The sequence below is a fragment of the Ranitomeya imitator genome, chromosome 7 (genome assembly GCF_032444005.1).
Source record: "Ranitomeya imitator isolate aRanImi1 chromosome 7, aRanImi1.pri, whole genome shotgun sequence".
Lineage (NCBI taxonomy): Eukaryota > Metazoa > Chordata > Amphibia > Anura > Dendrobatidae > Ranitomeya > Ranitomeya imitator.
Genome location: NC_091288.1, coordinates 7,115,193 through 7,131,892, shown reverse-complemented (window position 1 = coordinate 7,131,892; position 16,700 = coordinate 7,115,193). Strand labels below are relative to the sequence as shown.

The 16,700-nt window shown below is 43.6% G+C and overlaps 1 protein-coding gene across 2 annotated transcripts in view; it reads left to right on the top strand.

Annotated features, from left to right (window-relative positions):
- SLC15A2 (solute carrier family 15 member 2) overlaps window positions 1–16,700 on the top strand; it is an 83,130-nt gene that overhangs the window by 7,455 nt on the left and 58,975 nt on the right. For both annotated transcript variants that reach the window (XM_069732627.1, XM_069732626.1), the window contains exon 2: window positions 644–705. In XM_069732627.1, coding sequence (XP_069588728.1) covers window positions 644–705 — 62 coding nt within the window. The remainder of the gene's footprint in view (window positions 1–643; window positions 706–16,700) is intronic.

Below are 16,700 nucleotides of genomic sequence, written 5' to 3'. Positions count from 1 at the left end.
GTGCAGGACCCTGGAGGTGAGGCAGCAGGGAGGAAGAGGAGACCTGAAGGGTTAATGGTGCAGGGCCCTGGAGGTGAGGCAGCAGGGAGGAAGAGGAGACCTGAAGGGTTAATGGTGCAGGACCCTGGAGGTGAGGCAGCAGGGAGGAGGAGGAGACCTGAAGGGTTAATGGTGCAGGACCCTGGAGGTGAGGCAGCAGGGAGGAGGAGGAGACCTGAAGGGTTAATGGTGCAGGACCCTGGAGGTGAGGCAGCAGGGAGGAGGAGGAGACCTGAAGGGTTAATGGTGCAGGACCCTGGAGGTGAGGCAGCAGGGAGGAAGAGGAGACCTGAAGGGTTAATGGTGCAGGACCCTGGAGGTGAGGCAGCAGGGAGGAGGAGGAGACCTGAAGGGTTAATAGTGCAGGACCCTGGAGGTGAGGCAGCAGGGAGGAGGAGGAGACCTGAAGGGTTAATGGTGCAGGACCCTGGAGGTGAGGCGGCAGGGAGGAGGAGGAGACCTGAAGGGTTAATGGTGCAGGACCCTGGAGGTGAGGCAGCAGGGAGGAGGAGGAGACCTGAGGATGAAGTTGGAGGAGTTTGGAGAGCGCAGCTCCGCACCATGTCTGGCCACATAGATGACTTGTTCCTTCTTTCACCCCCAGGACAAAAGAGCGGAGTGAAGAAGTTCTTCTCCAAAGAGTCCAGTCCCACCAAGAAAGTTCCGGTAAGTGGTTGACTGATGTCCAGAGAGTATGAGAGCATTCAAGGGTTAAACTGTAGTTGCCCCTAAACTGTGACCCCCGAGAGTGGACACCCTGCTGCGCCCGGACCACCACACATTTCTGCCTTTACTTCCTATATCTGATTCATCACAAAGAGTAAGAGGATAAAGGGATCAAATACAGAGAATGTCTGAAAACCGAGAGAACAGAACGTTCTCCATCTGCTACTCCTGGGAGCGCACTCATCATTGCATCTACTACTACTCCTAGGAGTACTCTCATCATTGTATCTACTACTACTCCTGGGAGTACTCTCATCATTGCATCTACTACTACTCCTAGGAGTACTCTCATCATTGCATCTACTACTACTCCTGGGAGTACTCTCATCATTGCATCTACTACTACTCCTGGGAGTACTCTCATCATTGTATCTACTACTACTCCTGGGAGTACTCTCATCATTACATCGACTACTACTACTACTACTACTCCTGGGAGTACTCTTATCATTGCATCTACTACTACTCCTAGGAGTACTCTCATCATTACATCGACTACTACTACTACTACTCCTGGGAGCACTCTCATCATTGCATCTACTACTACTCCTAGGAGTACTCTCATCATTGTATCTACTACTACTCCTAGGAGTACTCTCATCATTGCATTGACTACTACTACTACTCCTGGGAGCACTCTCATCATTGTATCTATTACTACTCCTGGGAGTACTCTCATCATTGTATCAGCTACTACTCCTGGGAGTACTCTCATCATTGTATCTACTACTCCTGGGAGTACTCTCATCATTGTATCTACTCCTACTACTCCTGGGAGTACTCTCATCATTGCATTGACTACTACTACTACTCCTGGGAGCACTCTCATCATTGTATCTATTACTACTCCTGGGAGTACTCTCATCATTGTATCAGCTACTACTCCTGGGAGTACTCTCATCATTGTATCTACTACTCCTGGGAGTACTCTCATCATTGTATCTACTCCTACTACTCCTGGGAGTACTCTCATCATTGCATCTACTACTCCTGGGAGTACTCTCATCATTGTATCTACTACTACTACTCCTGGGAGTACTCTCATCATTGTATCTACTACTCCTGGGAGTACTCTCATTGTTGTATCTACTACTCCTGGGAGCACTCTCATCATTGTATCTACTACTACTCCTGGGAGCACTCTCATCATTGTATCTACTACTACTCCTGGGAGCACTCTCATCATTGTATCTACTACTACTCCTGGGAGCACTCTCATCATTGTATCTACTACTACTCCTGGGAGTACTCTCATCATTGTATCTACTACTCATGGGAGCACTCTCATTATTGTATCTACTACTACGCCTGGGAGCACTCTCATCATTGTATCTACTACTCCTGGGAGCACTCTCATTATTGTATCTACTACTACTCCTGGGAGCACTCTCATCATTGTATCTACTACTACTCCTGGGAGCACTCTCATCATTGTATCTACTACTCCTGGGAGTACTCTCATCATTGTATCTACTACTCATGGGAGCACTCTCATCATTGTATCTGCTACTACTCCTGGGAGTACTCTCATCATTGTATCTACTACTCCTGGGAGTACTCTCATCATTGTATCTACTCCTACTACTCCTGGGAGTACTCTCATCATTGTATCTACTACTACTACTCCTGGGAGTACTCTCATCATTGTATCTATTACTACTCCTGGGAGTACTCTCATCATTGTATCTATTACTACTCCTGGGAGTACTCTCATCATTGTATCTACTACTCCTGGGAGTACTCTCATCATTGTATCTACTACTCCTGGGAGTACTCTCATCATTGTATCTACTCCTACTACTCCTGGGAGTACTCTCATCATTGTATCTACTACTACTACTCCTGGGAGTACTCTCATCATTGTATCTACTCCTACTACTCCTGGGAGTACTCTCATCATTGTATCTATTACTACTCCTGGGAGTACTCTCATCATTGTATCTACTACTCCTGGGAGTACTCTCATCATTGTGTCTACTACTCATGGGAGCACTCTCATCATTGTATCTGCTACTACTCCTGGGAGTACTCTCATCATTGTATCTACTACTCCTGGGAGCACTCTCATCATTGTATCTACTACTCCTGGGAGTACTCTCATCATTGTATCTACTACTCATGGGAGCACTCTCATCATTGTATCTACTACTACTCCTGGGAGTACTCTCATTATTGTATCTACTACTACTCCTGGGAGCACTCTCATCATTGTATCTACTACTACTCCTGGGAGCACTCTCATCATTGTATCTACTACTACTCCTGGGAGTACTCTCATCATTGTATCTACTACTCCTGGGAGCACTCTCATTATTGTATCTACTACTACTCCTGGGAGTACTCTCATCATTGTATCTACTACTCATGGGAGCACTCTCATCATTGTATCTGCTACTACTCCTGGGAGTACTCTCATCATTGTATCTACTACTCCTGGGAGTACTCTCATCATTGTATCTACTACTACTCCTGGGAGCACTCTCATCATTATTTCTACTACTACTCCTGGGAGTACTCTCATCATTGTATCTACTACTCATGGGAGCACTCTCATCATTGTATCTACTACTCCTGGGAGCACTCTCATTATTGTATCTACTACTACTCCTGGGAGTACTCTCATCATTGTATCTACTACTCATGGGAGCACTCTCATCATTGTATCTGCTACTACTCCTGGGAGTACTCTCATCATTGCATCTACTACTCCTGGGAGTACTCTCATCATTGTATCTACTACTACTACTCCTGGGAGTACTCTCATCATTGTATCTACTACTCCTGGGAGTACTCTCATCATTGTATCTACTACTCCTGGGAGCACTCTCATTATTGTATCTACTGCTACTCCTGGGAGCACTCTCATCATTGTATCTACTACTACTCCTGGGAGCACTCTCATCATTGTATCTACTACTACTCCTGGGAGCACTCTCATCATTGTTTCTACTACTACTCCTGGGAGTACTCTCATCATTGTATCTACTACTCCTGGGAGCACTCTCATCATTGTATCTACTACTCCTGGGAGTACTCTCATCATTGTATCTACTACTCCTGGGAGCACTCTCATCATTGTATCTACTACTACTCCTGGGAGCACTCTCATCATTGTATCTACTACTACTCCTGGGAGCACTCTCATCATTGTATCTACTACTCCTAGGAGTGCTCTCATCATTGTGTCTACTACTCCTACTCCTGGGAGTACTCTCATCAGTGTATCTACTACTCCTGGGAGTACTCTCATCATTGTATCTACTACTACTCCTGGGAGTACTCTCATCATTGTATCTACTACTACTCCTGGGAGTACTCTCATCATTGTATCTACTACTCCTACTCCTAGAAGTACTCTCATCATTGTATCTACTTCTACTACTACTACTACTACTACTACTATTACTACTGGGAGTACTCTCATCATTCTATCTACGCTACTCATACTGTACAGCTCAGGTGGGACAGTCTGTCCATAGGACAACAATCAGTCGTACGCTGCACAAATCTGGCCTTTATGGAAGAGTGGCAAGAAGAAAGCTATTTCTCACAGATATCCATGAAAGGTGTTGTTTAAAGTTTGCAACAAGCCACCTGGGAGACACCAAACATGTGGAAGAAGGTGCTCTGGTCAGATGAAACCAAAATCAAACTTTTTGGCAACAATGCCAAACGATATGTTTGGTGTAAAGGCAACACAGCTCATCACCCTGAACACACCATCCCCACTGTCAAACATGGTGGTGGCAGCATCATGGTTTGGGCCTGCTTTTCTTCAGCAGGGACAGGGAAGATGGTTAAAATTGATGGGAAGATGGATGGAGCCAAATACAGGACCATTCTTGAAGAAAACTTGTTGGAGTCTGCAAAAGACCTGAGACTGGGACGGAGATTTGTCTTCCAACAACACAATGATCCCAAACATAAAGCAAAATCTACAATGGAATGGTTCACAAATAAACGTATCCAGGTGTTAGAATGGACAAGTCACAGTCCAGACCTCAATCCAACCGAGAATCTGTGGAAAGAGCTGAAAACTGCTGTTCACAAACGATCTCCATCAAACCTCACTGAGCTCGAGCTGTTTGTCAAGGAAGAACGGGCAAGAATTTCAGTCTCTCCATGTACAAAACTGATAGAGACAAACCCCAAGAGTGTTATCTAGGATGTGGGATTTTAGTGTTCCCTTTATTTTTTTGAGCAGTATATATATATATATAGTCAGTATATAGTATATATAATCAGTATATAGTATATTTAATCAGTATACAGTATATATAGTCAGTATATAGTCAATATATAGTATATATAATCAGTATACAGTATATATAATCAGTATATAGTCAGTATACAGTATATATAATCAGTATATAGTATATATTGTCGGTATATAGTGTATATATAGACAATATGTATAGTCAGTATATAGTGTATATATAGTCAGTATACAGTATATATAGTCAGTATATAGTGTATATAGTGTATATAATCAGTATACAGTATATATAGTCAGTATATAGTATGTATAGTCAGTATACAGTATATATAATCAGTATATAGTATATATAGTCAGTATATAGTATGTATAGTCAGTATATAGTATATATTGTCAGTATATAGTGTATATATATATAGACAGTATATAAAGTCAGTATATAGTATATATATATATATAGTCAGTATACAGTATATATAGTCAGTATATAGTGTATATAATCAGTATATAGTGTATATAATTAGTATACAGTATATATAATCAGTATATAGTATGTATAGTCAGTATACAGTATATATAATCAGTATATAGTATATATTGTCGGTATATAGTGTATATATAGACAATATGTATAGTCAGTATATAGTGTATATATAGTCAGTATACAGTATATATAGTCAGTATATAGTGTATATAATCAGTATATAGTGTATATAATCAGTATACAGTATATATAGTCAGAATAAAGATAGGAGAACCCGGAGCATAATATAAACAATTGCTTTATTAATACAAACATTAAAAACAACATACATCAGTAATATTTAAGGTGCAGATATTTCCACGATTAACATAGACAAGGGGAGAACCACCCCTCTAGAGTCCCTAAATCGCACATAAAGAACATGGAAGAAAAAGAATGTAGAGAGCCTTCCTATGCAATGTGACCTAGTGCAAAGCGGCAGGCTGACCAGTAATACGATGCCAATCCAAATAGCCAAAGTGCAAGTATAGTAGGTCAACGCAAGTCAGCTTACCGGCTCAAAGGGGCAACAGAGGAGGGGAATCCCGCCAGGATAACGTCCCCGACGCGCGTTTCGCGGCTAAAACACGCCGCTTCTTCAAGGGAGTACTGAGTGAAGGGCGACCAGGACCTGCTAATAACCTAGCTGACCTCCGTCACATGTCCATATCCGGCCAATGATGGCGGCACCAGCGGCGCATGCGCACGGCGACGGACAGGTCTCCCATGGGGGCTGGGCGTCAGGTCCAGGGCGCACGCGCCGGGAAACATCCCGGAGCGCCCGCACAAAGCACACAGACGCCCGCCCACATGGGAGAGCCGCCCATCAGCCGGGCGATGCGCACGGCTGCCAAGAGAGGACAGCAATAGCTGCCACAAATACTGGCCGGCAATGGGAGCATAATAACCCCAAATGTCATAAAGAAGTGAGACGAGAGGGGGTGCGGCAAAGTATTACCAGACCCCAGGTAGAGAGGTGCCGCTGGTATGTACTATATGATGCTAAAGTGCTAGTGACAAATGGATAGATATCCGAAGAAAAAAAGGGGTCATGGCTTAAAGAGGGTTGCAATGCATGGACACATACATTTTGCAAATATGGAAAATACAACTGAAATTCATATCGTATAATACAGCAGTGTGCACATATGTAAATACCATCCTACAGTTATATACCATAATACAAAGAAAAAAAGGTCCATTAATAGTAATCAGATAGCACACATCCAGCTTCAGTTCACATAGGCATTAACGTCTCAATAGATGATGTAAGTAATGACGTGATGAATCCAAACGACCAGAGGGGGAAGGAGGCAGCGGTCAGTAGAGAGCCCACAGGTAGAAACAATTACTGATAATAGAAACGAAAAAACAAAGATTAAAAATAGAGACAAAACTTTAAAAACAGAAAAATTAATCCGGCAGGTAAATGATGGAAACCCATATATACAGAGCCTAAAAGATGACAAATGGCTAGAGATACGGAGCAAAGCTCAAGGACTCGTTGAGACCTCTAGGAGTCATACAATCCAGCATAACAATCCATTTTGTTTCGATCTGTGCGAGCCGTTTTTTATTATCCCCGCCCCTCACGCCCAGATGTAATGCATCAATCCCCCGAACAGAAAGTAATTTTGAGTTACAATTGTGATGCAACTGAAAATGTCGGGGGAGCGTTTTTAATTCAGTCCCTGTGGGCACCGTCCTGGCCGCGTCAATGTCCCGCACATGCTCACGTACTCGAACCCTAAATTCACGTGTAGTGAGACCCACGTAAATCTTCGGGCAAGGACAGGTGGCATAATATATGATGTTCGTAGTCCCGCAAGAGATGCGTTGTCTGATTTGGAAGATTCTAGAGCCATCACTAGACTTAAAATCGGAGCAGCGCAGGACATTGGCGCAGGCAAGACAGCGCCCACACGGGATGCAACCTGGGCGCGGACCAGTGGTACCAAAAGGGTTTGCCAGAGTGGGGATGTAATGGCTCCTGACCAACATGTCACCAAGATTCATCCCCCTTCTTGGAGTCATAGAGGGTAGGTCACCCAGGGCGACACGCAGGGACGGTTCAGTCTTAAGGACAGGCCAGTGCTTTATGAGGATTGAACGCATGCTCTCCCACTCATGATTGAAGGTGGAAATGAATCTAATTTGTCCACCTCCATCTTCAGCCCGACGTCGAGTGGTACAGTGCAATAGGTCACTCCGTGGGGTTCTGCGGGCACGATCATAGCCGGCTTTAATAGATCTGCGGCTATAGCCACGAGCTAAAAACCTGTTTTAGATCGTTCGCCTGTGATTCGAATTTAACCTCAGAGGAGCAAATTCGCCGCATCCTGAGGAACTGTCCGACCGGGACGGCCCTCACGGTGGCAGGATAGTGAGCAGAAGTAGCGTGCAATAAAGAGTTGACAGAGGTGGACTTCCTGAAGACATCCGTCTGGATGCGCCGGTCGGAATCGATCTCCAGACGGACATCCAGGAAGTCCACCGCAACCTTACTAGAAGTATATGTAAGCCGTATATTTAATCTGTTGTTGTTTAAAGTCTGCATAAAATCCCCGAGCTGGCGGGCAGACCCCCCCCCACAAAAACAAAATATCGTCAATATAACGATACCAGCACAGCACATGGGCTGCGGCAGGTGGGCCCTCGTCACCAAAAATCCCCCTCTCCCAGGCGCCAAGGAAGAGGTTGGCGTACGAGGGCGCACAAGCCGCGCCCATGGCCGTGCCACGTATCTGTAAATAAAAATTATCCTTAAAGACGAAAAAATTGTGGGTGAGGATGTACTCCACCAGCTCGAGGATAAGCTCACACAGAGGGCCGCCCAGGTCGGAGGCCCCCAGAAAGCGGCGAACAGCATCTAGCCCATGGGAGTGATCTATGCACGTATATAAACCCTCGACGTCGGCTGTAACTAGAATTGTATCATGATCCACAAGGATGCCATCAACCCTCGACAGGACGTCCGTAGTGTCTTTAATGTATGACGGTAGAGTTTCAACGAATGGTTTGAGATAAAAGTCGATGAATTGACACACAGGATCACAAATGCCATCAATACCTGACACAATTGGACGTCCCGGAGGGTTAAGGGCATCCTTGTGGATCTTAGGCAATAAATAGAATGTGGGGACCCTAGGTGACTTGACGGTTAATCCGTCAAGTACCTGTTTGGTAATGATGTTGGCTTCAAAGGCCCCCACCAATATTTTTTGTAGCTCCCGTGAGAAAGAGACCATGGGATTGGAGGAGAGCTTGAGGTAAGTATTAGAGTCCTTAAGTTGTTGGAAAACTTCCCGCTCGTATTTCACACAAGGCCAAACCACCACGTTCCCCCCCTTGTCCGCCGGTTTAAATACTACGTCTTTCATTTCTTTCAATTGTTTGATGGCATGGCGTTGTTGTGACGTTAGATTATCATATGTACGCCGTGAAGATAGTTTTTTGAAATCATCACCCACCAGTTTGGTGAAGATTTCAATCGCTGGCGACAAGGACAAGGGGGGGAACCTGGCGGATTTAGGATGAGTGGAAGGTGGAAACTTACTTGGGCTAGATATTCGTTGTTCCTCAAGCAAATCCTCCAAATCACGAAGGGTCTCTCTCTCACTTTCGCTCATCTCAACGTCGCTGTATCTACTAGTATGAAGTTTCTTGAGAATCAGCTTACGTGAGAACAAATGAAGATCTTTTAATGCTGAAAAATAATTAAAAGTATTAGTGGGGGAGAATGTCAAGCCTCTACTGAGAACATCCACCTGGTTCACTGAAAGAATATGTGTAGACAAATTCACTACCTGCAATTGCCCCTGCGTATTTACCTGGGCGGCCCTCCCTCCAGTAGTCTTGGTTTTGGCAAGTTGTCTTGTAGCCATTCTTTTATTATCAATAGATCCCACAGGGGTTGAACCACTGGGTTGCGGCATGATGGTTAGATCATCATCACAAGTGGATCTATTGGACCGTGTGGAGGTGGATCTAGATCTGGACTGATAGTTATTCCTAGATCTGACACGAGACCGTCCAAAGGAGTTCTGCCATCTATATACTCGGCATAGTTGTTTGTCCTGGGCATCTCGCTGAAATTTCTTGGCCTTGGTAGACTGAATATCACTAGCCCATCTCTGAAGCTCGATGTCAACCTCATCATTCAACTTTTTGAGAGACTCCCCTGTCATGTCTTTATGTAGGGTGGCTTGTAAGCCATCAATCTCAGCCTCCATACTTTCCAATGATTTCTGGTTCATTTGTTTGAGAAGAATCATAAAGCCCTTAGAGCAATTATTGGTTAGATCCTCCCATTTCCCCTTGAATTCCTCATCCTCTATAGGAAATGAGGGGAACACCTGTATCCGGAGTCCCCTTGGAATGAGATCTTTTTGGATGTATTTATCCAGGAATTCGTGGTTCCACCAGATGCGCGTTCTTTTGCGCAGAAGTATATATAGTCAGTATATAGTATGTATAGTCAGTATACAGTATATATAATCAGTATATAGTATATAGTGTATATAGTATATATAGTCAGTATATAGTATGTATAGTCAGTATATAGTATATATAGTCAGTATATAGTATGTATAGTCAGTATATAGTATATATTGTCAGTATATGGTATATATATAGACAGTATATAAAGTCAGTATATAGTATATATATATATATATATATATATATATATATATATAGTCAGTATACAGTATATATAGTCAGTATATAGTGTATATAATCAGTATATAATGTATATAATTAGTATACAGTATATATAATCAGTATATAGTATGTATAGTCAGTATACAGTACTGTTGTGAATTCTGTGGCAGAGCTCCCTCCTGTGGTCACAAGTGGTGCTTCGGCTGATTCTCTCTGGGAGCTTCCGTTTGTGGAGGAAAGTGGTACTGCGGCTTCTGAGTTTCCTCCGTCAGGTGATCTGGTGAGGTCGTTAGGTGCTTCTCTACTTAACTCCACCTAATGCTTTGATCCATGTGTGACGCCCAAGAGACCGGGGTACCCAGCACCGGACCAATGGGGTCTGTCTCTTGAGGGGGGTGTCACGGGTGGCTTGACCCGGTGCTGTGGCCTCAGGCAATGCACAGTGTAAAGGGTATCGTGAGGGAACAGGCACTTACTTGATCAGCAGCAGGTTCTCCCAGCGGCGATGATCCCAATCCTGGATAGATGGCTATTGTCCAAATGAAAGACTGAGGCACTGAAACGTTTAACCAGTTTACTTTAACAAAAAAGGATTTACAACCAGTCCTGTCACCGGAGTCTGTATGGGAACTCTGAGTTACTTTGACCCTGCCGGGGTCTTCGCCTCTTATTGTACGCAATATCTGTGTGGCCCTGCTGCTGTATGTGAACTGGCTGCCGGCCCAATCTGTCCCCTCCGGGTCCTGGTTCGACGGGCAACCCGAGTCCTTTTATCGGCTTACCCCCTCCAGGAGTACCGCTGAACTCTGTGTCTGTTGCTGCGTCCGACCCTAGTGAAGCTGATATCACCTCACGTTTTTCCGGTTGCTGTATTATATGTAATGAATACAGCCACGGATCCGGTATCCGTCTTTGCGCCTGTTCTGGGTAGTGATTAATGCTACCCGGTTCTCACAATGTCCTTTTTCTCTATCCCTCTTCTCCTCAGGCCGGTGATTTAGGCCTGGTAACAGTCACAGGGCTGTTAGAGATTCAACTGTATGACCTCTCACTTTCAGCTCCTTAGCCCAACTGCCAGTTCTTCTCTCAGACCAGAATGGATCAAGGGGAGTCTCTGGAGCTCCCCCTTCTGGCCGGAGGTGGTAGTGCAGTCTTGCTATTTTAGTATTTGCTTTTACTGTCAGTAACTATTTTTGTGGCAAATACCCCTAGGGGTGCCACATTCCCCCTTAGTTAAGAACAGTACTCCGGGACTGTGGGACAATAACATTTTGAAATAACAATTAATATGTACAGAGTCTTAAAAATGAAAAGTTACAAAAACCACTCAAGGAAACAAAAATAGAGTTCTGTAAAAAGTCACTTCAAATAGCGTCCATTAATACAGTTCTATCCTTGAAGGTATTAGGAACGGCACTGTACTTAGTGTCCAGGAATTTAGTTCCATTTTTCCAACGGAGTTATCAATATAAAGTCTAAAGAAAGTTCAAAAAGAGCAAAAAGCAAAGTTCAAAAAGCAGTCTTTCCGGAGCTTTGATTTAGTGCCTCCGGGCTGATAAAAAGTTCAAGAATATGCAATAAGTTCATACAGACAAGTCTCTGTAGGCACTGGGCTTAAACGTTGCAGACTGATAGCAATGACTATACTACATTTTCTGTTTAACTATATACGGCATAACATATATACAATTCACATTATGAGCTTTATAGTTGGTAATCTGCATACCTGGCCGGTAATTGACCCTGGGTACTACGCTGTGATCTACGTAATAGCGGTGTCTCTTCATGTGGTGTACTACTGTCTACTGCGGATGTAGTATCTGCCCGCTCTGCTAAAGATAATTCCACGACTATGGAGTTGGCAAGTCCACCGTGAATGGGATTACTCTGACCAGGAATCTGTTCTTCCTGGCCTGGAACCTCCTGTAGTACGGGGTCAGCCTCTTCCTGTCTTGGGACTTCTGGTATTGGGTTCGGTGTTGGGTAAAAGGCCACCATGGGAACCACTACTGCACCATGGTATGTTAGTAGGGTTTTGGGAAAGTCTCCTATACAGGTGTGATACACTTCCTCTTCTTTTTCCTTTACTGGTTGAACCTGTATGGGTTGAATAACTTCTGGTTCTGGCTGGACAACGTCTGGCTCTTTCAATGCTTCCGGACATAATTTAAGTTTGTCTCTTGACACTAGTACAGATGTTAAGCCTCCGTTTTTGCTAATGAGACACATTTTAGGATTATCCACTCTTGTTGGTAAAACTGTGTAGGGTACGGCTTCCCACTGATTGTCCAGTTTATTGGTTCGACGATTTCTCTTGAGCACTTGGTCACCTGGTCTTAATGGGGTCGCTAGAGCATTCTGGTTGAAAGTTCGCTCTTGTCTTTCTCTAGTTTGCTGAAGGCTTCTTTCCACACTCTCTTGCACTTGGCGATACTGCTTTTGCCGTATGATATCCCAATTGGAGTCTTGGACTTCTGCGTCTGGTTTCAGAATTCCCATTTCTAGATCGATTGGTAATTGGCCGGGTCTTGCACGCATAAGGTAAGCTGGGGTGCAGTTGGTGGAGCTCACCGGGACATGATTATACAGATCCACCAAGTCAGGCAATTTCTCTGGCCATTGATTCCTTTCTGCCTCAGGTAAAGTCTTTAGTAGTTCTATTACAATATACAATAACCAAGAAAAATTATCTTTCACAATTGGTGCAGAATCCAACCAGAGGAGCAGCACTTTTAGACCTAATACTATCTAATAGACCTGACAGAATAACAAATCTGCAGGTGGTTGGGCATTTAGGAAATAGCGACCACAATATTGTGCAGTTTCACCTGTCTTTCACTAGGGGGACTTGTCAGGGAGTCACAAAAACATTGAACTTTAGGAAGGCAAAGTTTGAACAGCTTAGAGATGCCCTTAATCTGGTAGACTGGGACAATATCCTCAGAAATGAGAATACAGATAATAAATGGGAAATGTTTAAGAACATCCTAAATAGGCAGTGTAAGCGGTTTATACCTTGTGGGAATAAAAGGACTAGAAATAGGAAAAACCCAATGTGGCTAAACAAAGAAGTAAGACAGGCAATTAACAGTAAAAAGAAAGCATTTGCACTACTAAAGCAGGATGGCACCATTGAAGCTCTAAAAAACTATAGGGAGAAAAATACTTTATCTAAAAAACTAATTAAAGCTGCCAAAAAGGAAACAGGGAAGCACATTGCTAAGGAGAGTAAAACTAATCCCAAACTGTTCTTCAACTATATCAATAGTAAAAGAATAAAAACTGAAAATGTAGGCCCCTTAAAAAATGGTGAGGAAAGAATGGTTGTAGATGACGAGGAAAAAGCTAACATATTAAACACCTTCTTCTCCACGGTATTCACGGTGGAAAATGAAATGCTAGGTGAAATCCCAAGAAACAATGAAAACCCTATATTAAGGGTCACCAATCTAACCCAAGAAGAGGTGCGAAACCGGCTAAATAAGATTAAAATAGATAAATCTCCGGGTCCGGATGGCATACACCCACGAGTACTAAGAGAACTAAGTAATGTAGTAGATAAACCATTATTTCTTATTTTTAGTGACTCTATAGCGACAGGGTCTGTTCCGCAGGATTGGCGCATAGCAAATGTGGTGCCAATATTCAAAAAGGGCTCTAAAAGTGAACCTGGAAATTATAGGCCAGTAAGTCTAACCTCTATTGTTGGTAAAATATTTGAAGGGTTTCTGAGGGATGTTATTCTGGATTATCTCAATGAGAATAACTGTTTAACTCCATATCAGCATGGGTTCATGAGAAATCGCTCCTGTCAAACCAATCTAATCAGTTTTTATGAAGAGGTAAGCTATAGACTGGACCACGGTGAGTCATTGGACGTGGTATATCTCAATTTTTCCAAAGCGTTTGATACCGTGCCGCACAAGAGGTTGGTACACAAAATGAGAATGCTTGGTCTGGGGGAAAATGTGTGTAAATGGGTTAGTAACTGGCTTAGTGATAGAAAGCAGAGGGTGGTTATAAATGGTATAGTCTCTAACTGGGTCGCTGTGACCAGTGGGGTACCGCAGGGGTCAGTATTGGGACCTGTTCTCTTCAACATATTCATTAATGATCTGGTAGAAGGTTTACACAGTAAAATATCGATATTTGCAGATGATACAAAACTATGTAAAGCAGTTAATACAAGAGAAGATAGTATTCTGCTACAGATGGATCTGGATAAGTTGGAAACTTGGGCTGAAAGGTGGCAGATGAGGTTTAACAATGATAAATGTAAGGTTATACACATGGGAAGAGGGAATCAATATCACCATTACACACTGAACGGGAAACCACTGGGTAAATCTGACAGGGAGAAGGACTTGGGGATCCTAGTTAATGATAAACTTACCTGGAGCAGCCAGTGCCAGGCAGCAGCTGCCAAGGCAAACAGGATCATGGGGTGCATTAAAAGAGGTCTGGATACACATGATGAGAGCATTATACTGCCTCTGTACAAATCCCTAGTTAGACCGCACATGGAGTACTGTGTCCAGTTTTGGGCACCGGTGCTCAGGAAGGATATAATGGAACTAGAGAGAGTACAAAGGAGGGCAACAAAATTAATAAAGGGGATGGGAGAACTACAATACCCAGATAGATTAGCGAAATTAGGATTATTTAGTCTAGAAAAAAGACGACTGAGGGGCGATCTAATAACCATGTATAAGTATATAAGGGGACAATACAAATATCTCGCTGAGGCTCTGTTTATACCAAGGAAGGTGACGGGCACAAGGGGGCATTCTTTGCGTCTGGAGGAGAGAAGGTTTTTCCACCAACATAGAAGAGGATTCTTTCCTGTTAGGGCAGTGAGAATCTGGAATTGCTTGCCTGAGGAGGTGGTGATGGCGAACTCAGTCGAGGGGTTCAAGAGAGGCCTGGATGTCTTCCTGGAGCAGAACAATATTGTATCATACAATTATTAGGTTCTGTAGAAGGACGTAGATATGGGTATTTATTATGATGGAATATAGGCTGAACTGGATGGACAAATGTCTTTTTTCGGCCTTACTAACTATGTTACTATGTTACTATGTTAATATGGTTCATCTTCTCGCATAAGCCGTTTGTTTGTGGATGATAGGCCGTCGTCTGGATCTTTTTGCAACCATACATATTACAGAATTCTCTGAAGATCTCTGATTCAAAGGCTGTACCTTGGTCGGTGAGAACCTGTTCCGGATATCCATGGGGTCTACAAAAGTACGTTTGGAACGCTTTGGCTGCTGTTTTTGCTGTCAGATCTTTTATGGGTACTACTACCAAGAAGCGTGAATAATGGTCCACGATGGTCAAGGCATAGACATAGCCAGACCGGCTTGGTGTCAACTTCACGTGGTCCATGGCTACAAGTTCAAGTGGTTGTTTGGTGATTATGGGCTGCAGTGGTGCTCTTTGGTTCTTTTGATCGTTTCTTCTGAGGTTGCACGGGCCACAATTTCTGCACCACTATTCGATTGATTTTCTCATCCCGACCCAATAAAATCTTTCTCTTAGAAGTACTTCTAACTTTTTCCAACCAAAGTGACCAGCACCATTATGGTAAGCTTCGAGGACCATCTTGACATCTTGTTTAGGCACGATAATCTGCCAACCCAATTCATGTGTTTTCGGATTGGTGTACCTTCTACAGAGCTTCCCTTGATACAGGAACATTTTGCCTCTCTCTTTCCAGAGTTGATGCGTCTCTTCTGGGGCATCCTCATCGGGATATGCACTTTGCTCAGTTAACAGTTCCTTCACCAACTTCACAGCCGGATTGCTGTCTTGGGTGTCAGCCCATCTATGGTGTGCTAACGGATTTAAATTCACCTCTTGTTGTTTCTGATAGGTACTTGACTGATGATGTTTTGCCTTGGGATGATGGAAGGCTGGTAGTTCAATTTCTTCAAGCTCCCCCATTTCTTCTTCTACATCTCTCAAGTGTGGCATCCGGGATAGGGCATCGGCATTTCCATTCTTGCGACCTGCTCGATACTTGATCTTGAAGTTGTAATTAGATAACCGGGCTATCCATCGCTGTTCTAACGCACCTAATTTGGCTGTGTCCAGGTGGGTCAACGGATTGTTGTCAGTATAGACAATAAATTCTGCAGCGGCCAGATAGTGTTTGAAACGTTCAGTCACAGCCCAAACTACTGCCAGTAGTTCCAATTTGAAGGAGCTGTAATTTTCTGAATTTCTTTCAGTAGGCCGGAGCTTTCTACTTGCAAAGGCGATGACTTTCTCCCGACCTTCTTGCTTTTGTGACAGCACCGCTCCTAGTCCCACATTACTGGCATCGGTGTAGAGGATGAAAGGTTTATGGTAATCTGGGTATGCCAGAACCTCTTCTCCGGTTAGTGCCTTCTTTAGTTGTTCAAAGGAGTCTTCCCTTTCGTCGTTCCACTGAAAAGGAGGGTTTCGGTTTGAAGGTTTCTTCGTCTGCCCTACCAAGGTGTCTTGCAAGGGTGCTGCCAACTTGGTAAATCCTTTTATAAATCTGCGATA